General features: G+C 45.0%; 1 protein-coding gene across 1 annotated transcript; it reads left to right on the top strand.

Moving 5' to 3' along the window:
- On the top strand, window positions 1-21,459 carry COMMD7 (COMM domain containing 7). The gene is made up of 9 exons (XM_057703362.1): window positions 1-327; window positions 7,608-7,661; window positions 7,760-7,862; window positions 18,612-18,668; window positions 18,747-18,784; window positions 19,235-19,325; window positions 19,641-19,690; window positions 20,091-20,139; window positions 20,689-21,459. Exons 1-9 carry the CDS (start codon window positions 244-246, stop codon window positions 20,763-20,765), a joined length of 603 nt encoding a protein of 200 aa, XP_057559345.1. The 5' UTR covers window positions 1-243; the 3' UTR covers window positions 20,766-21,459.
- Window positions 21,460-25,099: the final 3,640 nt, after the last annotated feature.

The following is a 25,099-nucleotide window of genomic DNA, read 5'->3' on the forward strand; positions in this document are numbered from 1 at the left end:
GCTCAGGGCGCTGGACTGCGTACAGCGGTCGCGGGTACCCTGGGCTCCGCGAGGTCGCCCCTGCCCGGCCCCGCCAGGGGTCCGCGCGCGTCCGCGGCTCGGGGAGGGCGCACCCGGCGGCGGCGGCGGCGGCGGCGGCCAGTGGCGAAAGTGCGGCTGCGGAAGCGCGGCGAGGCCGGCGGCGCGAAGGAGGAAGTCTGGGGAGGCGCGCGAGCCGGGGGCCTGCGGGGCCGGGCGGACGCCATGGGCCGCCTGCACTGCACGCAGGACCCCGTGCCCGAGGCCGTAGGCGGCGACATGCAGCAGCTGAACCAGCTGGGCGCGCAGGTGGGCCGGGCGGCCGCGGCGCGGGGGCCCCGGGAGGGGATGGCGGCTTGGGCCGCGGCTGCGCGGGCGCATTCGGGGAGGGGAATGGGGGTCTCAGGCCAGTTTTGAGGGCCGAGGGATCTCAGGAGGCCTGAGGCCAAGCTGAAGGCTACCGGGGGCATCTCGGGGCCCCAGAGATGGGACTGGGGGGCCTCTGGGGAATCCTGGGACCCAGGGGAGTTTGCGGGGTTCCTGGAAGAGGGGCTGAGGGGAGTCTTGATGAGGCCGGAGGGAGTTTGGAGAACTGACGTAACAAACGAAGGGCCTTGGGAGGCTGACGGAATTTGGGGGAGCCGTGGAATTTGGTGGGCCTGGCGGGGGACTGAGACGTTTAGCAGGGAGGCCGGGGGTCTTGGGGAGACTGAGGAGGGTCTTACCATCCCGAGGGGGAGGAAGGAGCCTGGAGTAGGGGCAGGTCATCCGGGGGTGGGATGTGGGTGTAGGTCATGGCCAGGCCAGATTGGCTCTGTGGGCAGGCTGGTGATGACATCCTCTCCTCATCCCCACCCCCACCCCAATTAAAGGAGATACTAGTAGGTCCCCAAGGAAGGAAACCTTGTACCCTACACAGTGGAGGGCGGGTCCTTGGTGGTGGTGGAGCCGGCAGAGGCTGTTTCTCACTATGCAGGCTGAGGGTGCCAGCCAGTCAACCTTGAAGGTTTCCTGCTCCGGTGCTGGTTCGGATGCCCCTTTCATACCACTAAGGAAGCCAAATTAAGCAACTTAAAATGACACTTAATCACTGCAGAGAGTGCATCTATTTCCCCCACCCCAGTTGTAACTTCCCAGGAGGCGAGGCCCCTCTCTTTCATCTCAGTATCCTCACAACTTATTGTTTTCTCATGAAGTAACATTAATTGTAATGCCAGCCGTATTCTAAGACTGCAGTGTCCAAAATAAATAAACGGGAAGCCACAGGTCTACTTTTACATTTTCTGGTAGCCGCATTAAAAATTAAAAAGAAACAGGAAATGAGTTTAATGTGTTTTCTTTAATCCACTGTGTCAAAATATTATCATTTCAGTGTGTAACCCACAGAAAATATCAGTGAGATAGTTCACTTTTTGGTACTAAGGTTTCTGATTCTAGCGTGTATTTTAAAGCACATCTGAAATTAGATTAGCCTTTTTCAAGTGCTCAGTAGCCACTCATGGTTTGCAGTCACTGTATTGCACAGCACAGTTCTAGGTGCTTTTATGTGTATTAAGTCACTGAGTTCTTGCAGCCACCCTAGTAGTCAGGTACTATTACCATTCCCATTTTACAGATAAGAAAAATGGTTCAGGGAAATAAAGTGACCTGTTTAAGGACAGGCAGCCAGGAAGTGGTGGAGCCAGGAATTCAGGACCAGACGCCTGACTTCAGATCCTGGGGAATTAAACACACTAGAGTAGAGCTTTATAGATGATCACCCCAACCAAGTAGTTCAGCTTTTACTTGTTTATGTACTGGGGCTTTCTGAAAGACCTCCATTTGGAGAATAAAAAAGATTCTGCTGCTAAAAAGCATTTTTTTTTTAAAGCTGCTGGATTGTATGATCCCTAAGGTTACTTCCAACTTGGTATTCCTGGAAAAGATAACCCACTTCCTTTAAGATCAGAGCTTGACTCGTTTTCTAACCTTGCAACACACTTTAAACCTTTACCTTTGTTTTGTTGTTGTTGTTGTTGTTTTAAGCTCTTTATTGGAATATAATTGCTTTACATTCTTGTACCAGTTTATGAGGTACACCAGAGTGAATCAGCTGTATTTATACACATATCCCCATATCCCCCTCCCTCCCACGACTCCGCCCTACCCTCTCCGTCCCGGCCCTCCAAGGCATCACCCATCATCAGGGCCATCACCCATCATGGAGTTGATCTCCCTTTGTTTACCTTTATTTTTAATACAGAAAGCTTTTTCCTGATGAATAACTTATCAGAGTTCTTTGGGCCATTTCCCCCCCTTTTCTTGGGTAATCAAACTTCTCTGAGTAGCCACTCTGTTAGCTGAACTTGCTTTGAAGTCTGAGGCCCAGGCTACAGGAGAAAAAGAATCATTGTGTTAATGTTGACATCACCATTTATTGCTTTTTCGGTGGGTATTTATCTGAATGCCTACGATGCACCAAGTAGCCTCTAAACCCATTGAGGTTTACAGAGACTTGATAAATGAGGCCTCTTGTGCTGGGGAAGTTGTGATCTGCTGGGACAGGTCAGAAAATGGAGACACAGTACAGGACTGAGTGGATCTGCCCGTGCTCTCTGATGCCGTGGTCAGTCCTAGGTAGTGTGGAGCCTTGAAAGTAGGTAGGATTAAAAATAATTATTTTTAGAGTGATTATGAGAGGAAATTCAGAAAAATATAAAGAAGAAAACAAATGGTCTACAGTCTCTCACCTAGCAACACACACAGTTAGAAAATTCAGACAGTGTTCAAAGGTATAAAATTAAAATAAAAATAACTATTTCTCTTGTCTCCAGAAATCATTTTAATAGTTTCTTGTGTATCTTATAGGAAAAAAAAAGTCTGCATCTGCCATCATATATATGGGTATCCTTTAAAAACTTTTTTTTTTTTTTACAGAAAAGGGATTGTGTGATCCATTTCCTTGAAATGGATCTAGCATAATTTAACTAGTCCCCTATTAATACACACTTAAGTTGCTTTCAGTTTTTTTGTTTTTTAAAATCAGTGCTGTCAACAAACAGTTTTATGTGTGTCTAGGTTTACTTTTTGGAACATCTCTGAAAGGTATACTTTTTGCAGTGGAATTACTAGGTAAAGGGGTCTGATCATTAAAAAAATTAGATATGGATGGCCAAGTTGCAGTCCAGAATGCTTTCCCCCATCTCTTCTCAACAGTGTGCAAGCATGTCTGTTACTTTCACCAACACTGATGTCATTAGACTATTAGTTTTGAAGATCTGATGAGTGAAAAATGCTATCTCCTTGTTTTGCTGATTTGCATTTCTCATCTGGAATCATCTTGAGCATCTTTTCATATGTTTAACTGGTGAGAAGAGCTAAGATTTTAATTTCGTAGGTAGTCAACGAGCAGGTGAGCATTCCAGGGAGAGACAGCTATGCAGGTACAAAGGCAAAGAATAGGGAAAGTGTTTAGGGAAGATTTATTCAACAAATAACTTACTGTACACTTACAATAATTAAGGTGCTGTGACCATACAAAGCTGGAGGAGGAACCTTCTCTGTTAAGACAGGTTTGTGTTCCTTATCAAGATTGAAAATTCTAAGTGCCCTGAGGTGAGGTTCCAAGAGGGAGCCTCAAAAGTTAAGAATCTGGGTAGGTCCCTTTCTTGTTGGGAGTGTCCTGGTATCTTGGCAGGGCTTTGAAGGATAAGGAGGGTTTGGAAAAATGGAGATAGGGATGGAGGTTGATAACAGCCTATAGACCAGAGTAGCCTGAGGCCCTTCTTGAGAGGAGAGGCGGGGATGAGACCTCCCAAGGAGCCCAAGCCTGAGTGCTAGGCTGAGGCCTGGAAATGGAAAAAGCAGCTGGAGGCCTTCTCAGCCACCCCATTTTTTTAAAAGGCCTTGGGTGGCACAGGAAACACGGTTGGCCAATGATCTGACAGTTCCACAGATCTGCAGAAAAAAAAAAATTAAAGAAATAGAGGAAAATTCACAGTTTGAGGATACATTCTCAAGCAAGTCTTGACTGTTCTAGTTTTTACTATATCAGCATTTGTGCAAGGCTGATACCCAATATAGTAAATACTGCAGAAAGACAGCCCCTGGACCAGCTTTGGTTAAAGTGTTTCCATGGAATATCCGTGAAGTTTTGAGAAAGCAGACACCTCTATGCCATTGGGTGGTGGGAGTGTAAATTCTGCCGCCTCTTTTGCAAGGCAATTTGGCAATTGTTTCTCAGAATTTACAATGCATATATCTTAGAGAGTAAACTAGTGGTTCCCAGTGGGGAGAGGGAAGGAGGGAGGGGCAAGATAGGAGTAGGGGATTAAGAAGTACAAACAATTATGTAAAAAAGAAATAAGCTATAAGGATGTATTGTACAACACAGGGAAAATAGCCAGTATTTTATAACTACAAATGGAATATAATCTTTAAAAACTATGAGTTACTGGGTTATACACCTGAAACATATTGTGCTTCAAATATGCCTCAACTTAATAAATGCATATATCCTTTGACTTAGGATACATTTTAAGAATATTATATATGGGGTTTTTTTGGTGGGGTTTTTTTCCACAATTTTTTTTTTTTTTTAAGAGCATAGGCTCAGTAGTTGTGGCGCACAGGCTTAGTTGCTCTGTGGTATGTGGGATCTTCCTGGAGCAGGGATCGAACCCGTGTTCCCTGCATTGGCAGGCGGATTCTCAACCACTGCGCCACCTAGGAAGCCCCTGTGGGGTTTTTTTGTTGTTTTTTGGTCTTTTTTTACAAACCTTACCATGAGGTTTGTAAGATCTTAGTTCCCTGACCAGGGATCAGGCCCGGGCCCTCAGCAGGGAGAGCTCGGAGTCCTAACCGCTGGACCACCAGGGAGTTCCTGAGAGTAATCTTATAGACATATATGTCAAGAAATACCTGAAAGGATATTCATTGCAGCATCGTTTACATAACACCAGCAAACACACACACACTCATGTTCATTTCTAGGGAGCTAAATTATGCTAAGTCTTTACCAGTTGAATGCCGTGCAGTTGTTAAAAGAACTGGGTAGATTTATACCAGCGGACATGTGTGATCTCTAAGATGTAACTGAGTGAAAAAAAGGTGAGGTGCAGGGAGTGGGTTCTGTATGATCCCATTTGTATTTAAATGGAATTAAATGAAAAGAAAACGATGGGAATGCCACAGAGGTGTTAACAGTAACTACCTTGGGGCGTAGGACTAAGGTGGGAGGGGTTAGGGAGAGAGGGAGACATTTTATTTTATATTCTTTCATGCTAGTTGGGTCTTTTTAAAACCTTCTGCAGATATTACTTTTATTTTTTTTTTTATATTACTTTTATATTTTCAAACACTAGTTTTATATTTTAAAATATAACACATTTCGGAATAAAATAATACAGAGCCTTGCCAGGGGTTTGCCTGGAGTTAGTGTTATGGGAAAAGGGGCAGATGCATTTGACAGTCATATTACACATATAGCTTTGGGAGCTTTGAGCTGAAGTATCTGCCTGTAATCTTTTTTGTTTAAATGTTTTATTGCTCCAGAAAGGTGGATCTGTCGGCATAGTGACTTTAATTGTGGCTGTGGTCATTGCTACCATTTGTTTAGCCTCTAGCCTGGCACTCCACTGGAGGCTTTGCATGTGCCAATTAGTACTGTCCTGGAAGCTATTTATTTGGACCTTTGTTTTCCCCTTGGGGACTGAGACGCAGTGAGGCTAAGTGACTTGCCCAGGGTCACATGGGTGGTCAGCAGAACAATGATTCACATCTGGGTCTTTCAAACTCTTGTATGGATGCCTTAGAGGACTGGGGCGGGGAGAGTGGGGGGGACTCGAGGTGGGGGGAGTCAAGGAAGGGAGGGAATACGGGGATATGTGTATAAAAACAGATGATTGAACTTGGTGTACCCCCAAAAAAATAAAAAAAAAAAAACAACTCTTGTGTGTTGGTTTCCCCCACTATGCCACACACACTGTGTCCATTAGGAGGAAACATGGGAAAGTAATGATGTGTCGCAATCTGCTTGGCCTGCTGTAACAAAATACCACAGGTTGGGTGGCTTGAACAACAGGGATTTACTTCTAGTTCTGGAGGCTGCTAAGTCCAAGATCAGAGAGCCAACAGATTCAGTTCCTGGTGAAAACTCTCTTCCTGGCTCCCCTTCACGCTGTGTCTGCGTGACACGTGCCTCACAGAGAGACTTCTGCTTATCACCTCATTTAACCTTTGGCACCTCCTCACAGGCCCTCTCTCCAGATACACTAATATTGGGTGTTAGGAGTTCAATGTATGAATTTTGGGGCACACAGATATTCAGTTCTTAATAATACAGTACTGATAAAGAGGTTCACATGCACAAGAGAATGAGACTGTTCTAAGACAGTGTATAATAACGTATTAAACTTTACTGTTTTGTCGTGTACTCAACAAGGTGTTTATTGTGAAGGGAGGAAACCTAGAAGACATGGATAGACAAAACAGAAGAAAATAAAAATAATCTAAACCTTGCCACACAGAAGTAACTGCTTTCAGAAGCAAGGTAGAGAAAAAGTTCATATAATATGTTACCATTTGTGAGGGTGAAAATGGGAGAAATTACACGTCTAGGTTGACTTATGTTACATGATAGGTATGTGGAAGTATAAACAAAAAGAGAAAGGGGAAAAAGAAGTAACTGCTATTAATGTTCCAGTAATTTTCCCTTTCAGGTCTTGTGTAGGGGAAGGTGTTGGGGGGTGATATTTAGACCCTTGAGATGTATATGTGAGCCTGCGTGCACACACTCACAATCTCTGTGTGTATCTCCTAAGTATCCCAATAAAATATATGAGTTTTTCAGACAAAATAGTGGTACAGATATATTGAGACTGGTGGTGGGTATTGTGAATATGTGTAACATTTTTTTAAAATTGAAATGTAATTAACATACAGTATTATGTTAGTTTCAGGTGTACTACACAGTGATTCGACATTTGCAAACATTATGAAATGATCACCATAAGTCTAGTAGCCATCTGTCACCATACAAACTTGTTATAGTATTATTGACCACGTTCCTTACACTGTGTATTACCTCCCTGTGGCTAATTTATTTTGTAACTGGAAGTTTGTATCTCTTAATCTGGTTAGCCCATTTCATACCCCCACCCCTCTGGCCTCTGTATCTGTGAGTCTTTTTTTGTTTTGTTTGTTTTGTTTTTCAGATTCCACATGTGAGATCATATGGTATTTGTCTTTTTCTGACTTATTTCACTTAGCTTAATACCCTCTAGATCCATCCATGTTGTTGCCAGTGGCAAGATTTCATTCTTTTTATGGCTGAGTACCATTCCATTGTATATATGCACCACATCTTCTTTATCCATCTGTCAGTGGCTGTTTAGGTGGCTTCCATATCTTGGCTGTTGTAGATAACGCTGCAGTGAACATTGGTGTGCTTATATCTTTTCAGATTATGAATGTTTGTAACTTTAAGATGATCAAAACAGGTATCACCACCTGTGTGTTCCTCTTCTCTCTTAAGGAGCTGTAGTGGGGTGGGATGTGGGAACGCTGATCCAGGAGCAGAATTTTGCTGATGTTCTGTGTTCTCTTCACAGCAGTTCTCAGCCCTGACAGAGGTGCTCTTCCACTTCCTAACTGAGCCAAAAGAGGTAAAGTATCCTGTGATAAGGAGAGTTCCCGAGAGTGGGTCTACAGTCCTGAGAGACTTAGACAGTGAAGGCCTGGTTCGTGCTGTTCCTGTCTGCAGGTGGAAAGGTTTCTGGCTCAGCTCTCTGAATTTGCCACCACCAACCAGATCAGTCTCGGCCCCCTTAGAAGCATCGTGAAGAGCCTCCTCCTGGTTCCAAATGGTGAGTAGCCTCTCCCAGCAGCCGAGCCAGAGACATGACTCGAACATTCCCTCAATCCACCGAGTTGGCAAGCATGCTCTGGGCAGTGAGCCAGAGCGTTTGGTAGTGAACCAGACATGGGCGGGACTGCAGTCTAGGGAGGGAAGCCAGGTAAACAGACAGCCGTGGGAGAGTATGATTGCAGTCTGCATCCCGGCTTCCATCCCCAGACTTGTCTGGTCCTCTACATGATAGGTGCAGAAACTGAGAATAAGAATTTAGACACTTTTATAGCAATTTGACAAAGTCTCTTGAGTCTACTGAGTTTTAAAAATGGGGCTTGTATTTTTTTTTTAACTGTGGTAAAATGTGTGTAACATATAATTGACCATTGTAACAGTTTGGGGCTTATATTTTGTATGTGTTTTTTTTCATTTCATATTTCTAAGAATTAATTTTCATTGTATTTTACAAAAAATCAGTCCATGATGGATTGAAAAATTTAAAAGATAGGTCTTTTGCCACAGATAGTTTGAGAAGCAGGGTTTACCTTAGAGCGGTCAGAGAATGTTTCTAGCCAGGAGGGAGGTGATCACAGCGGTTGAGCTGTAGGGCTGTCCGTTGTAGCACCGTTTATGATAGAGAAAAATTAGAAGCAATCAAATTACCCAGCAGCTGGAAATTGGTGTAACGAGCTGTGGTCCATTTTTACAGGGGAGCATGGTGGTGGTGAAGGATTCAGTTTGAGTTAGAAGGACCGGGGTGTGAATCCCAGTCTGGCCCTTGATAAGTAGTGTGACTTTGGCTAAGTACCTGATCTCTTTCAACGTCTAGTAACAACCCTCGCCAGCAGTTGTTGCCCTCCATCTAAACTTGTTTTTGGCATGTGCATGGAGTTGTTTTGAAGATTAATTGAGATAATGTAAATAAAATGCTTAGCACAGTACCTCAGCAAAAGATTGTTCTTATTTTTCAAATTACGTAGTAATTTTAAAAGATGCTATTGAGGAAAATGTAAGGATCTAGAAAAACCTTTCATGATTTTTTTTTCTTTTTTTAAAATAATTAATTAATTTATTTATTTATATTTTTGGCTGCATTGGGTCTTTGTTGCTCTGTGCAGTCTTTCTCTAGTTGTGGTGAGTGGGGGCTACTCTTTTTGCAGTGCCCGGGCTTCCCATTGCAGTAAGGCTTCTCTTGTTGCAGAGCACAGGCTCTAGGTGCACGGGCTTCAGTAGTTGTAGCACAGGGGTTCAGTAGTTGTGGTTCACAGGCTCTAGAGCACAGGCTTGGTAGTTGTGGCACAGGGGCTTAGTTGCTCCACAGCATGTGGGATCTTCCCGGACCAGGGCTTGAACCCATGTCCCCTGCATTGGCAGGCAGATTTTTAACCTCTGCGCCACCAGGGAAGCCCTCACAATATTTTAACAGTCCTATTTTCGTGTAGGAAAAAAAAAAGGTTAACTGGCTCTATCTGGGTGGTAGGACTGCAGGTTGTTTTTTTTTATTTTTAGCTATGTTTTGTCTAAAAAGTTGCTAGAATTAATTTGGCAATTTAATTAAAAGTTAATTTTCTTTAAAGAGAGCTGTGACATTTGAGCCCAGTCTTAAAGAATGAATAAATGTTGACCAGGCTAAGAGGAGGTAAAACAGCATCCCCAGTTTGCATATTTTAAAAATCAGTGATAAGCTGTTCTTCCCAAGATTTCAGCCCAAAGGTGCATTAAAAGTTAGGAGCTTGATTTGTTTGTTCCTGTCGGGCCTTCCGGGAAATCTCAGTGCAGATCCTTTCCTTTGCCCTGTCTTGTGCTCCTAAGGTTCAGGCGGTATGACTCAGAACATCCCTGAGGTTTCCAGCTGTGAAATTTTATGATCCTCTCTTTGTGCGATTCTTGCATTCTTTGCCCTCATGGCAGGTTAAAAGCATGAGAACCACAAGGCTAGATGGGAACTTGCAGTCTATTTAACACAGGAATAAATTTTCATTGCAGACTTAAAACTACAGAGCTCTGGAGAGTCAAAAGGGAAAATCCCCTTTTACCCTCATCCCGCTCTTGTCTCTAGAAACAATCACAGTATAATTTTGGTGTATATCCTTTTATATTTTTATGTATGCTGACGTACCCATATACATTCATGTAGTTTTGTTTTTCATCATTGGTAATAAACCATAGAATTGCTCTGCAGTTTGCATTTGTTCATACCTAGTACATCGTGGAGATCTCTTCACGTCAACTTCATTCTTCTGATGACGGCAGTGTGCCTTGGACTGAATAGATCGTCTTTTAGTTAATCCACTTGCTGTTGCTGGACATTTTAGTTCTGACTCTTCACTCTTGGAAACAATATCACAGTGAACGTCCTTGGGAAGCCTGTGTACTCAAAGCACATGAGCATTTCTGTAGGGCAGGTGCCCAGAGTGCAGAACCAGGAGTCTTTCTTCTCTTTCTTCTCACTGTCTAGCCTACACCTGTGGGAATGGGGAAACCTGTGTGCTATTGTGGACACTGATTTTTCAGGAGACCTCTGTCTGTGGCCCTGCCTCCATTCTTTCCTGTCCTTCTCATCTCTGTCCCCACCACATTCCCTCCTGCCAGACTGCCTTAATCCCTCCTAATCCTTGCGCTCCAGCTCCTGTGCTGCCTCTTTCAGAAAGTCTGCCCAGACCATTTCAGTCCATCGTGACCTCCCTTTCCTCTCAGCAACCGAGATAAGGTTCTTTTATCTGTAGCTCATTTTGGGATCATAATCATTTTGTTTTCTGTTGATCATGCTGTTTTGTGTGTGTCCATCTCGTGGCCCTACAGATAGCTCCTTGAAGTCAGGGGCAGGTCTGTACTACTTTCCTAAGCCACAGTTACAAGTAAAGTGATGACATAGAGCAGGAGCTTTTTAGTACGTGCTGGGTGAGTTGAGCTGAACTTGGGAGTCCCTGTGATCCTCCCAGAGGATGTGAGGTATATATTCTTCAAGCAGGATTGATTGTCAGTGTTTATAGCAGACGGTTTTCTGTAGGTGCAGAGAACACTGAGGTATGCTGAGTTCCAGAGATGGGCTTTGCCAGCTCACTTGGATTTGAGTCTTGGTCGTTGTATCACCTAATGTAGCTGTTTGGCCGCGGACAAATCAGCCTGTTGGCGGCTCAGCTTTTTATCTGAAAAACGGAGTAATAAGAACAGTTTCTGGTGTTGGCGTTAGAGATAAATAAGTTAGTATCTGTAAAGCACTGAATGGAGTACTTGCTGAACTTTAGCATTATTTATTGATAGTTCAGTTAGTTTCAGTCCTGTGCCTTGATATCAAGTTATCAGGTAAAACATTCCTGCACCCAATGGAGAGGATCTGAATTCCCCTCTTGACTATTTAATGCCCCAAAGCTTTTCAAGCTTTTCAAGCTTTTCAAGTTCTAGAGTCGAAGTCTCAGATTTGCTGTACTTCTCAGTATCTCTCAAGAATTTCTGTTTGTTTGCTTTCACTCTTCTTTTTGTTCTCATGCAATCTGACTTTTGTCTTCCTGCAGAGTTTTTCTGCTTGAATTCTCCATTTCTTCCAGAGCATCTCCTAAGCATCTGAGGTGGCTTGTAAGTCTCTTGGCCTCTTCCTCATCCCTTGGCCTGATGTGCCATTTTCTTTTCTTTTCTTTTTTTTTTTTTAAGCTGGTTTTTGGTGGTGGTGGTGGTGGTGTTTTTTGTTTGCTTGTTTATTTGTTTGGGGTTGGTTTTTGTTTTTTGTTGGGGTTGGTTTTTGTTTTTTGTTTTTTACCCCACACTGCGTGGCTTGTGGGATTTTAGTTCCCCAATCAGGGATTGAGCCTGGGCCCTCGGCAGTGAGAGCATGGAGCCGTAACCACTGGACCACCAGGGACTTCGCAATGTGCCATTTTTATTTTCTTTTCAGTCCCAAAGGCTGCTATCCCAGAACAAGTTCTTGGCCTGTCATGCCTAGCTATGGCAGCAACATCTCCACTTTGGTTCTCCCATCCCAGATTCCAGTTTGCCCTGGAGTATAATACAACTTGGATCCTTGGATTCTACTGCTCCTCTCAACTATTTATTTTGCATAATAAATTGTGTAGTTCTTAACTTGGCATTCAAGGCCTTCCCCAATCCAGTCTGAGTGTGAGACCCTCATTTTCTTCCCCTTCCCTCATCCCAGTCCTGCTTATGCAGTAAGACCTCATTGTAGAAGTGCAGCTTGTTAGGGCTGAAGGAACCTCGAGAACCCTCCAGATCTGTCTTTCCCAATTGGTGTTTTCATCCAGAAAAGACTTCAGTGGCCAAACAGGGTGATAAAATACTGTCCCCCACCCCCCAACCTTGGAATCTTAGAGATTCACACACACATTAACATATCTTAGGCTCTGAAAAGTCCTGCTGTAAAGCAACCTGCTTAACCAGTATCTGTGAAACAGTTAACCATGGAACTCTTCTTTTTTTTGCAGGGGGGGGAGGGGGACAGGGGGAGGCTCAAGTAAAAGCTTTGTAAAATGCTGATCTGGTCTGATCTTTGTCTTGGAGATAAAGAAACAGAGCCCTAGAGAGGGGAAGTGACTTGCTTAAGATCTTACAGTGGAAAAGCTGCTGCTAAAACCTCCCTTGATTAGCTCAAAGCTTGCGGGGGGGCGGGGGGGGGGAAGGGGGGGTTATGGTTTTCTTTTATTATTTAGTATGTAATTCTTTTTTTTAATTAATTAATTAATTTATTGGCTGCATTAGGTCTTTGTTGCTGCACGTGGGCTTTCTCTAGTTGTGGAGAGCGGGGCTACTCTTCGTTGTGGTGCATGGGCTTCTTACTGCAGTGGCTTTTCTTGTCGCGGAGCACAGGCTCTAGGTGCACATGCACTTGGGATCTAGGGCGTGCAGGCTTCAGTAGTTGTGGCTCGCGGGCTTAGTTGCTCTGTGGCACATGGGATCTTCCTGCACCAGAGATCAAACCTGTGTCCCCTGCATTGGCAGGTGGATTTTTAACCACTGCGCCACCAGGGAAGTCCCCTAGTATGTAATTCTTAAAAGCACCTGACTTCAGCCTTTATCATCCCAAGGACAAATTGCTTCATCTGTGTCCCACCTACTTCTCCTCATTGCTCTCCAAACTGGATTATTTTTAAACAAATCTCAGACATCATATCGTTTCATTCAATTCCTAGTTATGTATCTCTAAATGTATCTCTAAAAGATAAAGGACTTTTCCCCCATTATCAAACCACTATGCAATTATCATATCTAAAATTGAAATATGCAGTCAGCGTTCAAACTTCCGCATTGTCTCTTACATTTTGTTTGTAAGTGTTGCTCTCATCAGGATCCAGGTAGGGCCCCCACCTTGCATTTGGTTCCTGGGTGGCCCTTATATGCTAACTTCTCACTGTGGCTATTTCTCGGTTCTGAGACCTGAAGCCAAGTCACTTAACTGCTCTGAGAATCAGTTTTTTCAGGAATAAAATGGAGCTAATACTAGTAGCTCATACATTGTTACAAGAGTGGAGAAAGATGGCGGTCCAGTGGTTAGGACTCGGCACTTTCACTTTCAGCACCGGGTTTAGTCCCTGGTCAGGAAACTAAGATCCCACAAGCCACAAGGCGCAGCCGAAAAAAATTAAAACTAATTTTAGGGCTTCCCTGGTGGCACAGTGGTTAAGAATCTGCCTGCCAATGCAGGGGACATGGGTTCAAGCCCTGGTCCGGGAAGATTCCCACATGCTGCAGAGCAACTGAGCCCACGTGCCACTGAGCCCATGTGCCGCAACTACTGAAGCCCGTGCATCTAGAGGCCATGCTCCGCAACAAGAGAAGCCGGCACACTGCAGTGAAAACAAGCCCCCGCTCTCCACAACTACGGAAAGCCCGCGTGCAACAATGAAGACCCAAGGCAACCAATAAATAAACATATAAGAAAAGAAATAAAGAAATTTTAAGAATAAAAAAAAACTAATTTTAAAAGAAAAAATTTTTTTAAATGTTTTTTCCAAAAAATGGAGAAAGGTAATACATGTAAAGGGCTTGCTTCAATAATAAGTGGTAGCTGCACTGCTGCTAGTGTTGTGATTGCCTGTCATTACTGTCATGAGCGGCCTCCTAGAAAAGAGCACAGATAATGTCACGGTAGGGCCATGATTCTTTTTAGAATTATTTCTTTATTTATTTGCTGTGTTGGGTCTTTGTTGCTGCGCCCAGGCTTTCTCTAGTTGCGGCGAGCGGGGGCTACTCTTCCTTGCAGTGCGCGGACTTCTCATTGTGGTGACCTCTCTTGTTGCAGAGCATGGGCTCTAGGTGCGTGGGCTTCAGTAGTTGTGGGGTGCAGGCTCTAGGGTGTTCGGGCTTCAATAGTTGTGGCACACGGGCTCAGTACTTGTGGTACACAGGCTTAGTTGCTCCACGGCATGTGGGGTCTTCCCGGACCAGAGATGAAACCCGTGTCTCCTGCGTTGGCAGGAGGATTCTTAACCACTGTGCCACCAGGGAAGTCCTTTGTTTTGGGGTTTTTTGTTTTGTTTTGTTTTGGGTTTTTTGGGTCTTTTTAAAGTAGGGCCGTAATTTAAGTTGGTTTTTACTTTAATATGTAGCAAGGTATCTGGCCTTTGTGGGTACTCAATAACTAGTTGTTTTTTAAGCAAAAGTGATAACTCCCTTTCCCCCATTCCCAAAGGGCTCTATCTGACTGCACCAAAAAAGGAATTATCAGCCTTGAACAATAGTCACAAATGGTATTTAATCGAATGTTGAATTAAGTTCCCCAGGGTTCCTGACCTCACCCTGCTCTACTACTTTTCTCCGTGGCAATTTTCAGTAATACTCTATGCGGCTTACCTACTTGTTACATTATTGTTATGGTCTTTCTCCTCCCAGAAGATTGTGAGCCTCAGGAGAACAGAGATCGTTCCGTGTTGAATTCATTGATGTATCCCAGTGTCCAGCACCGTGCTGGCACACAGCAGGTGCTCAGTGCATCTGTAAACCTCGCAGGGGTGGATTCAGCTGGTCCGCCTTCAGGGTCAGTAATCACTGAATGAATGGGGCTCGCTGTGCTCTCCCATCTGCTTCCTCCTCCAGGGCTCTTCACCAAGGCTTGGTTCTACTCCTTGGGCTTTCCTCGTTACACTGAATAGCTTACGTAGATTTTGGCTGAAAGAATAGTGTTTGCTAATTTTCCAGCTGTTTCCTGAAACCCTCACCCTCACATACACCTCTGTCTTGTCACCCATACTGTTTGATGGCAATGGGGGTTTGCCTAAGGCAACTGTTTCAGTGAAAAGTGGAGCTCAAGGACTTTATAAACCTTCCCAGATGGTTATCTGTGTTTAAAGGACATTCTCAGGTTTCCCCTAAGTGACATGTTCTAGTGACTCCAGCCCTGGAGTTCAGAGTTTTCTGTCTGACATAGGGTCAAGGCTGCAGGGCTATCTTAAGCTTAGGACAAAGGAATCACCAAAGGAAAAAGCTGAAAAAGAAGCTAAGGGCTTGAGGCCTAGCACAATGCAAATATATATGTATATATTTCTAAAGTATGGCTCCTGACTGCCCGAGGTTATGAGGTAACATCAGGACAGAGAGCTTGCTATGGCCCCTGCAGCTTAGTAGCCTCTGCTATCAGTCACTATCAAGGCGTGGCCTGGTACTGCCTCCCCAGCAGCATCTCAGAATGACCTGGAATGCAAAGAGCCTGGGTTTGGGGACCCTCTGGCCTGTAAGCTACTTTCTCTGCCACTTGCCAGCTATTGTGGCCCCCAGCAATTCATTTACTTTTTTTTTCTTGGGGGGAGGGCCTTTTTTTTAATTATAGAAAAGTACAAGAAAGAAAACAAAAATGGCTCACAATTTTATTATCATCACATAAAAAAACCAGCGTGCAGCTAGAACGTTCTTTAAATTTTTATTTATTTATTTATTTATTTATAGCTGTGTTGGGTCTTTGTTGCTGCACACGGGCCTTCTCTAGTTGCGGTGAGCAGGGGCTACTCTTCCTTGTGGTGCGTGGGCTTCTCAGTGCGGTGGCTTCTCTGGTTGTGGAGCTTGGGCTCTAGACAAGAGGGCTCCAGTAGTTGCAGCACGTGGGCCCAGTAGTTGTGGCTCACGGGCTTAGTTGCTCCACGGTATGTGGGATCTTCCCAGCCCAGAGATTGAACCTGTATCCCCTGCATTGGCAGGTGGATTCTTAACCACTGCATCACCAGGGAAGTCCCACTAGAACATTCTTAAATGACACAGAGAGAAACAAAGTCCCATCTAGTCCCTTTCCTGAAAGATATCCACTCTTAAGTTTTTTGTGGATATGTTCATAAAAAATACGCCTTACATCTGTCTACTTAGCTATAAGATAAGGATATAATTAAAGCTATATAGAATAGAATAGAATAGAATAGAATAGAATAGAATAGAATAGAATAGAATAGAATAGAATAAGAATAGATAATATACCCTTCTTTATTTATGCAAAAGGGATCACACTGTGCAGACTGTTCTTACCTTTCCTTTTCTTCTTTTAATTATAGTTTGCAAAGAGGCACATCGAGAACTACCTTTTTCTTTTTAAAGGTTGCATAGTATTCCATTGTATGGATTCTTTCATTCAGTATGTGTTTTTCGAGTGCCAACCAATGAACAGGGCCAGGGACTTTTTTAGGAGCTTGGGACACAGCAGTAGGCAAAGTGGACCAAGTCCTTGTTCTCATCAAACTGATATTTTAGTGGGAATATTGACGATAAATATGTAACATAAAGTTGGGTAGTTATAAATGTGATGCAGAAAAGTATACTTGAAGAGTGGTCAGGGAGGTACAATTCAAGCAGATTCCTGAATGAAGTGAGGGAGTGAGCATGTGTATTCCCCGCAGAGGGAACTGCAAGGGCAAATGCCCAGAGGTGGGAGCCTGCCTAGCAAATTACAGGAAGAGCTAAGCAAGGGATAGAGCATAGGGTTCTAAAGAAGGCCAGGGCTTCCTAGGTGGCACAGTGGTTAAGAATCTGCCTGCCAGTGCAGGGGACATGGGTTCGATCCCTGCTCCAGGAAGATTGCACATGCTGCGGAGCAACTAAGCCCCTGCGCCAATAAATAAATAAAGAAGGCCAGATCCTGCAGGGCACTGTGAGAGCTTTGGATTTTACTGTGAGTAAAACAGGAGCTATTAGAGGGTTTTGAGCAGAGGAGAGACATGGTCTGACTTAAGTTTTTAACAAAATTAGCTTGGCGCCCAGGCTGCTGTGTGGATGAACCAAAACCAACATACTGTTCCTGACTTTCCATCTCTCCTGCCCATGTTGCTGAAGAGCTTCCCGTGTAGATCTCAGTGTATGTGGGGGGCATAGCTATAGGTGAGTTCTTGGCAGTGCCGTTGTTGACTATGGATTTGCCAGATCTTCTTCCCCCAAAGTTTAATCTTTCTGATCTTTAATTTCCTGATAAATTAAAAGTCACAGTAATAATCTCCACTTCAGAGTATTTTGGGATCATCAAACAGAATTTTGGATTAGAACTGGATATAAACTAAGGAACAGCACCCGTGGTAGCCAGGAGTTCATCGGAGTGGCTGGAACGTAGCCGCCTTCTTGGAGGGCTTTTATGACCAAGGTTTCCTGGGGTCTTGCCTTTTTTATTTCCCTGTGGCTTCCTTGCTCAGTCTGATTTTGGAGATAAAAGATTTCCTCCCTTTGTTGACCTGGTTTCTTTTGCAGGGGACAGCAGCCTTTAGGATTGTTTTTCTGGAATGAGATGGGGGTGGGGGCTCGGGTTTAGGGTGTTACTTCAGGGCCCTCCCTGGATGGTGGTAGAAGTCTTCTTATTCTTTGATTAGTCATCTTCTGGAAGACTAAGAAGTGGAAAATTTTAAAGCCGTTGCCAAATCATGACTCGAGGCTGTCGCCTGCAGGTTAAACATTGAGAAGCCCGCCTGCTGGCAGCACTTGTGTTCAGGAATGGGAGCCTGCAAGGCAGAACAGAGCAGGCCCCCACGGAGGAGGGCGGGGTCCCAGGGCTTCTGAGGGGAGGGCTTGACAGCCCCTCTGCCAGTGACTTGGGAACTGTAGAGGCCAAACCACTTAGTCCCTCTGGGTTTACTTCCTGAGGGCTGACCTTCTATGGCAGGCTGCCCAGTCTGTAGGCGGGAACGGTCTATAATCTGTCCTGAACAGTGCTTGTGGCCCCTGGGCCCATGTGGCTGTTGAGCACTTGGAATATCTAGTGCAACTGAGGAACAGAATAGTATATTTTCTTTAATTTTAGTTCGTTAAAAGTTAAAGAGGTGAATTCCCTGGCGGTCCAGTGGTTAGGACTCAGTGCTTTCACTGCCGAGGCCCAGGTTCCATCCCTGGTCAGGGAACTAAGATCCTGCAAAGCCAAGTGGTACTTTCAAAAAAAAAAAAAAAAGAGCCGCGTGCATTCAGTGGTTACCTTACTGATCACACAGTGCAGCTCCGCGCTGGTGCCCCGGTGCCCTGCCTGACCTTGAACGCCCCCACTTGACTCCAGTAGTCTGTGGCCTTATTTCCTCAGATCAGCTGCCCCATCCCCAAGTCCATACAGTCTTTTCTTATGTCTCTAACTTCATCCATACTTTCTGGAGGGGCCAACACTTCTGTGGCACCAAAGAAAAAAAACCCAAAATGTGCTGCCTTGTTTTTCGTCTCGGGTGCACCTTCCTCCCCGGCTGGACTGAGACTGAGCTGAATCTTCCTGGTCCTGTCGCCATCTCGGTCACTAGGTTGTACCCATTAAATACTTACTGCCAGCTGATTGATCGATTTGCCCTTTTTGACTGATGTCTCCCCTTTCTCCCAGGTGCCTTGAAGAAGAGTCTCACAGCCGAGCAGGTCCGGGCCGATTTTATAACTCTGGGTAGGTGACCACCAAGGCTGTTCAGGGTGACAGGCCCTGCGGCCCTTCACTGTGTTCATGTCTCCTGTTCTCTTATAGGTCTCAGTGAGGAGAAAGCCACCTACTTTTCTGAAAAGGTATCGTTATTCCTCCTAATCAAGGTTAATTAGGATTGCTTGCTTTTATTTCATAAAAAGAAACAAATGGAAAACACCTACTAAGGGAAAACCATCAATCATCATGTGGCATTTCCCAGCTTAACGTTTTTCATTTGGTTTCATGCAAATGGCAGACATGCAACTTTTAAACAGCACTATTTAGTGCATCTCTTAATTTTTGCCCTCTGATTTGACTGAATATACATATCATACAGTTTTTGTTCCAACCTGGACTCAATCTTAGAATAAAACGTCTGTATCATCTCCTGCCCCTCTTGACTCCCCCAGCCCCCAGAACTGTGCACACAGGCTGAGCCCTTGGTTCTGCACTCTTCCCACTGTCTGTATAACACTGTCTGTATTGGGGGCAGAATGAAGAGGGGGGATTTTTCCCATTGTTATGACTTTGGCTTTTTGCTTTTGTTCCAGTGGAAACAGAATGCTCCCACCCTTGCTCGATGGGCCATAGGTCAGACTCTGATGATTAACCAGCTTATAGATATGGAGTGGACATTTGGAGGTAACTAGTTAGAGCCCATCCTGGTCATGTGGGTGATGTAGGGTTGGGTGGCAGAGGCTTTCAGATGACTTTGCCGGGGAAGCAGTGTCCTTTGTGCCCCAAGGCTGTTGGGTCCAACAGCTGCTTCTCCGTGTCGCTGCCCACATTCAGCAGCTCTTTCTATCCATGACTCTCAGTAAGCTCACTTCCTGAAAAGCACATTCTGCTGTCCTCATACTGGGCCCCACGTGGCTTCTGCTGCACAGCTTGCAAGATTGGGGTTTTCAGAGTGAGTCCCTGACCAGTCACTTATTGTTTTTCTCTTTTGTGTCACAGTGACGTCTGGGAGCAGTGAACTGGAAAAAGTGGGAAGTATTTTTTTACAAGTAAGTCTTCTCCTGATCCCTGAAAATTGGGAGATTTTCGACTTGGTTAAAAAGTATTAAATCTACGTTGGGTTCCTTTAATATTCAATTAAACGGATGTTCCACTGAAGTACTTTGTGTATCTCAGAGCAGTGTGGTCAGCCAAAGATGGGGTCACTAACAGACTTACTTTCAGATTAATAGGATCTGGATATTGTTCTTGAAAGTTTGATTGTTCCTGTAGTCATGGAAACGGTTAGAGGTGTCAGTGGTGGATGACCCAGACTGCTCCCGAGTGACTCGCACGTTAGATGCTGAATGCTTGATGTTTATATGGAAGTTCAGGTTTCAGGGATTTCTTGGTGCTGTTGTCATCATTTTAATTTAAATATTTTATTTCTTTTTTTCCTTTTTGGATCAGTTAAAGTTGGTGGTTAAGAAAGGAAATCAAACTGAAAATTTATACATAGGTGAGTGCAAATTCCCATTTGAGACCTTTCAGTTTTTCTGTGTTTTCTTCAGTCATTGGGCTCGTGAAGCCCACCACCAATCATTTTTCCAGAAAAAAAAAGTCATAACTGAGCTGTGGAGTCAGCATTCTGCTGCCTTTGCTCTCATAAATAATAAGTCCTCAGCAGGTTGGAGACCCCACAGTTGAAGACCTTTTTGCAAATGGGAAAGGGTGGGGCAGGCACGGCAAATATCAAAGAGCAAGAAGCTGTTGCTGTAGGAGTCACATCACTGTCCTGAATGACGCCCTTTCATCCCTTTGTGCTGGGGAGTTAATGCCATTTTAAATCCGGCCCCCCCCCCCCCCCGCTTCTTTTTTTTTCTGGAGCTGAGAACTTTCTGTGTTCAAGGCTTCAGCTCTTTATCATGATCAATTACCCGTCAAGAACTGCTTAGAGGTACTAAGCCAAAAAAGAAAAAGAAATCAAGTCTCCGGGTGGAAATTCATTTTCTTGGATGATTCTGTGGAGTTGGAAACATTTACCTGAAGCTGCATTTTCTCTCCCCAGAATTAACCTTGCCTCAGTTCTACAGCTTCCTGCACGAGATGGAGCGAGTCAGAACCAGCATGGAGTGTTTCAGCTGATTTCTGTCCCCCTGCATCTCCACCACGCCCCATCCCTCCCCCCTCCCCCTCCCCTCCCCCTCCCCTCCCCCTCCCCCTCCCTGGTGACTGCTCGAAGAGGCAGCTCGCTCCCAGGCCACAGGCTCCTTTGGGCCTGCTTGCCTCTTGGGAGCCCAGGTGCAAAGGTTTCCGAAAAACAAAGGATTAAGTACTTAAGGAGCCCGACAGAATGACCCTGAAGAGTCTTTGTTGAGGGACCCTCCACCACCTATCTCCCAGGTCACTGTTTAGATATTCAGAGAGGCGATTGCAGCTCAGATGCAGGGGAGGAAATAAGTTGAGTCACCTCCCCTTCAAAGTTTCAGAGTAAACAAATGGTCTGTCGCTCAAGATACGCACTGATGACCTTCCCCGCAAAAGAGCAAGGGCTTGTTTATGGCTGAGGGAGAGGTAGGCTCCATGAATGACACACCGGGGAGCCCCCAACAGAGTTTCTATACATGTTTGTGGTGGTGGTGCTTTGCTGCTCAGGCTTCAGTGGACACCTGTGTAGGGATACATGCTGGGTCTGCTCTGAAAAAAACTGAGGCTTCACTTCAGGTTTTGCCCTGTTGTGTGTAATGAGGCGGGCCTTTTGAGGCTATTTCGGCTTGTTTTGGTTCAAGCTGACCTTCTCGGGTGGTTAGATGAGGAATAAACAAGGCTCTGAAGAACAGGTCTGCATCCGGTTGTCTCTGTGCATGGATTAAAGAATCACCTGCCTTGCAGAGAGCTAGTGCTCTTATCTTCAAAAAGTATCTTCCTGGTTTTGGTGAGGGGCCCTGGGTCTTCAGTGAACTTCGCTGTGATCCAAAGTGGGAATCTGTAAAAACAATTCAGGGGAAACTCAGGTTGAAAACATCATCAAAAGTGGAGCATATGAATGCCGTGCGTTCAGATGACTTTAGCCCCAATCTCGCATGCAAGTTCTCCTCCTCCTACCTCTCTCCGCCCCCTCAAAAATTTTTCAAAGTTTTGAATAGATAATACACGCCCATGATTCAAAGCATACAGTGTAAAGTGATTCCTTCTCCCCCCACATCCCCTACTTAGCTAGTTCCCCTCCCCCAAGGGAACCCCTGTCATGAGTTTATTCTGTGTTCACACACTTGCAAATATATAGGCACTGAGTTTGACTTTTCTTCCCACACAAATGGTAGCATACTGGACACACAGCGTCCTGTACGTTGCTTTTTCCCACTTAATGTGGAAATCATTCCACATCAGAACAGAGAGAGCAACCTCATTCATTGTAACAAAGAGATGATTTATTTAACCACTTTCCTGCTGATGGATATTTAGGTTGTTTCCATTCCTCTGCTCTTATGAACAATGCTGTAACTGAATTTTATATATACATATATATATGCATATATATATATATATGTATACACACACCATTTTGCACTCAGGGGCATGTATTTATAAGGTAAACATACGGATGTGGAATTGCTGGGTCAAAGAATATGTGCATTTATCAAAGAATATAGAAGGAATACAGCAAAAAGCCCCTCTGCCCTGTCTCCCATTACTCATTCCCCAGCTGCCCTCCTCCAGCAGGTAACCCCTGCTGTTAATTGCTTAGCTATACTTCCAGAGAGTTTTCCCCCCACATTTAAGCAATAGGAATTTTAATTTTCACTTTTTTGGTTGTTTACACAGATGATTATATACTAAACACATTATTCTTAATATATCTTGGAGATCTTTCCATGTCAGTACATAAAGAGACTGCATCGTTTTCTGTGGCTACAGCATATTCTGATATGTGGACAGGTTATAACCAGCATTTGCAATTTTGATAAATGGTGCAGGTATTAGTCAGTGTTCTCCAGAGAACACAACCAGCTGTGTGTGTGTGTGTGTGTGTGTGTGTGTGTGTGTGTGTGTGAGAGAGAGACAGAGAGAGAGGATTTTTATATATATATATATATTTTATATATCATATATATATTTTATATATGATATATTTTAAAGGACTGGTTCACAGGATCCTAGAGGCTGGGTAAATCCCAAATCTGTAGGGTAGGCTGGCCAGCTAGACACCCAGGGAAGAGTTGTAGACCCAGTCCGGAGGCAGTCCGCTGGCAGAATTCCTTCCTGCTGGAGGGAGTGGGGGAGCCCGTCTTTGGTCTACTAAGACCTTCAACTGATTGGGTGAGGCCCACCCACATTATGGAGAGGAATCTGCTTTATGCTGGTTTAAAGTACACTGATTTAAATGTTAATCTCATCCCCAAAACACCTTTATAGAAATATCCAGAATAACTGACCAAATATCTGGGCACAGTGGCTCAGGCAAGTTAACACACAAACCAAACCATCACAGTGCCAAATTGACCTCTTCAGAGATTGTTCCAACTTATGTAAGGTTACTGCCCACACATCCCGAAGGAGAGCAAATCAATGCCTTTGGACAGAACTTCCAATTGTGTCCACAAGGTTTCATGTCCCTGATGCTCTAGGAATCTTATATAAAAAAATTCACAGAATGTCCGAACAAGAAGGTACCTGAAGTGCAATGTAGTTACATCCATTCGTATTGCAGATGGGGAAACTGAGACTCGAGACCAAAATTGGCTGCTGGCCAGTGGTCTATGCTGCCCTGTGAACCATGGGGTTGCTTGATTCAGAAACAGGGTCCTGAGAGACCTGAGGGGGATCAACCCAACAAGCTATCCAGCGCTGGTCTGTGTCAGATGCTCTGTGAGAGTTGTACCTGACTCCACTGGGCAGATTCTGACCAAGGAGCTCCTGGCCCTCCCAGTTCAGGCTCTCCCTCCTACCTGCACCATCACAGTGGCTTCCTGGTGGCCCCACCCCATCCTTCAACTTCCCAGCCTCTACAGCCTGGCCTTTCCCTACGTGAGCATTCTCATGGGCAAGACTCACGTCAGCTGACAGATCCAGAGGCTCACAGCTCTGCTGGGGTCCCTGGTAAAGTTCAGACTCCCTGCACACCAAGCCCCATGGTCTGGCCCTGCCTGTGTCTCCCAGGGCTCCATCTCCACTGCCTCCTGGTAGCATCCTGTACCGCAGCATCTCGTCTGCCATGAGGCCATCTGCCCCTTCTCCCCTCGGGCTGCAGTGCTTCTCCACTTTTGAGATGTAGTGTCCAGGACAGGTCTGAGGGCCTCCTCTGACAGCTGCAGGCTTCAGACCTCCTTCATATCTCTGCTGCAGGGGCCAGAAGTATAGGTTCTGGAGTCAGACCTCTTGGGTTCCTTTCCTGGACCCTCTGCTCACCGCCTGGGTGACCTCAGGCAAGCTTCTGACCTCTCAGAACCTTAGTTTCATCGTTTTAAAATGGGTATAGTTTTCACCTCACAAGGCTGTTGGGCAGATCACTTAGCACAATGTCTGCTCAGCTAATGGTGGGCTCTTCATTACCAAGCTATTGTAATTGTTTCCAGAATTCTCTTCCCTACTACCTTGCAGAGCTTCTTGATAAGAGGCTTGCTTTTCAGCTCAATAACCCCAACGCCCGGCATCAGTCACTTGTACTCCTTCCCACCCCCACCTGGTAACAAGATATCAGGCCCTGTTGTCAGTTGAAATGAGGCTATGTAGACCCTCCATGCAGGACTGTTAACATACCTGCGTGCCTTTAGAATAAATCTGGGAAAGTTGATTTGGCCGTTGGTCAGTTTTAACCTGAATCACAGGGAAGTCTTCACCGTGAAGCAGCCGGGCTGGGCACCCGTCTTCCAGGGGCCGTCTTCCAAGAGCAGGTCAATGCCTTGCTCTGACTCCACAGACATTCTTGGAGTGCCTCCTATGGGCCCTGTGCGAGCAGGTGGTAAACTGTGCACACAGGTAACTGACCCTTTCGTTTCAGAGACCTTATTTCTATGTGAGAGGAGATTCCACTTGCCGTAGTTCAGATCCCATTATGAACTCTAGGAACTACTTGCGTCCCTTGGTGGTATTGGAATTTTGTCACAAATATAATCTATTGAATTGGGAGCATTGATCAGGGAGGGCCATGGACTACAGGGCAGGGATTTTGCCGCAATGCTGGCAGATTCTTTCCCACTGTTGGCGCTTCATCTTTGTACTGATCCCCTCTTTTCCCTGTTCTGCTTAGAAATCTGCTGTTAGCCTAGTCCTTAGCTGCAGGTTATTCTTTTATATATATATATATTTAATTAATCAATTAACTGGCTGCGTTAGGTCTTCGTGGCTGCACACAGGCTTTCTCTAGTTGCTGCGAGCGGGGGCTACTCTTCCTTGTGGTGCGTGGGCTCCTCATCGTGGTGGCTTCTCTTGTTGCAGAGCACAGGCTTTAGGCGTGCGGGTTTCAGTAGTTGTGGCAC

The sequence above is a fragment of the Hippopotamus amphibius genome, chromosome 12 (assembly GCF_030028045.1).
Source record: "Hippopotamus amphibius kiboko isolate mHipAmp2 chromosome 12, mHipAmp2.hap2, whole genome shotgun sequence".
NCBI classification, from domain to species: Eukaryota; Metazoa; Chordata; class Mammalia; order Artiodactyla; family Hippopotamidae; genus Hippopotamus; species Hippopotamus amphibius.

Coding starts and splice junctions, on each gene's coding strand:
- COMMD7 (XM_057703362.1), top strand. CDS start 244: ATGGGCCGCCTGCACTGCACGCAGGACCCCGTGCCCGAGGCCGTAGGC. Junction 328..7,607: donor TGAACCAGCTGGGCGCGCAG/GTGGGCCGGGCG, acceptor TTCTCTTCACAG/CAGTTCTCAGCCCTGACAGA. Junction 18,785..19,234: donor CCACCTACTTTTCTGAAAAG/GTATCGTTATTC, acceptor CTTTTGTTCCAG/TGGAAACAGAATGCTCCCAC.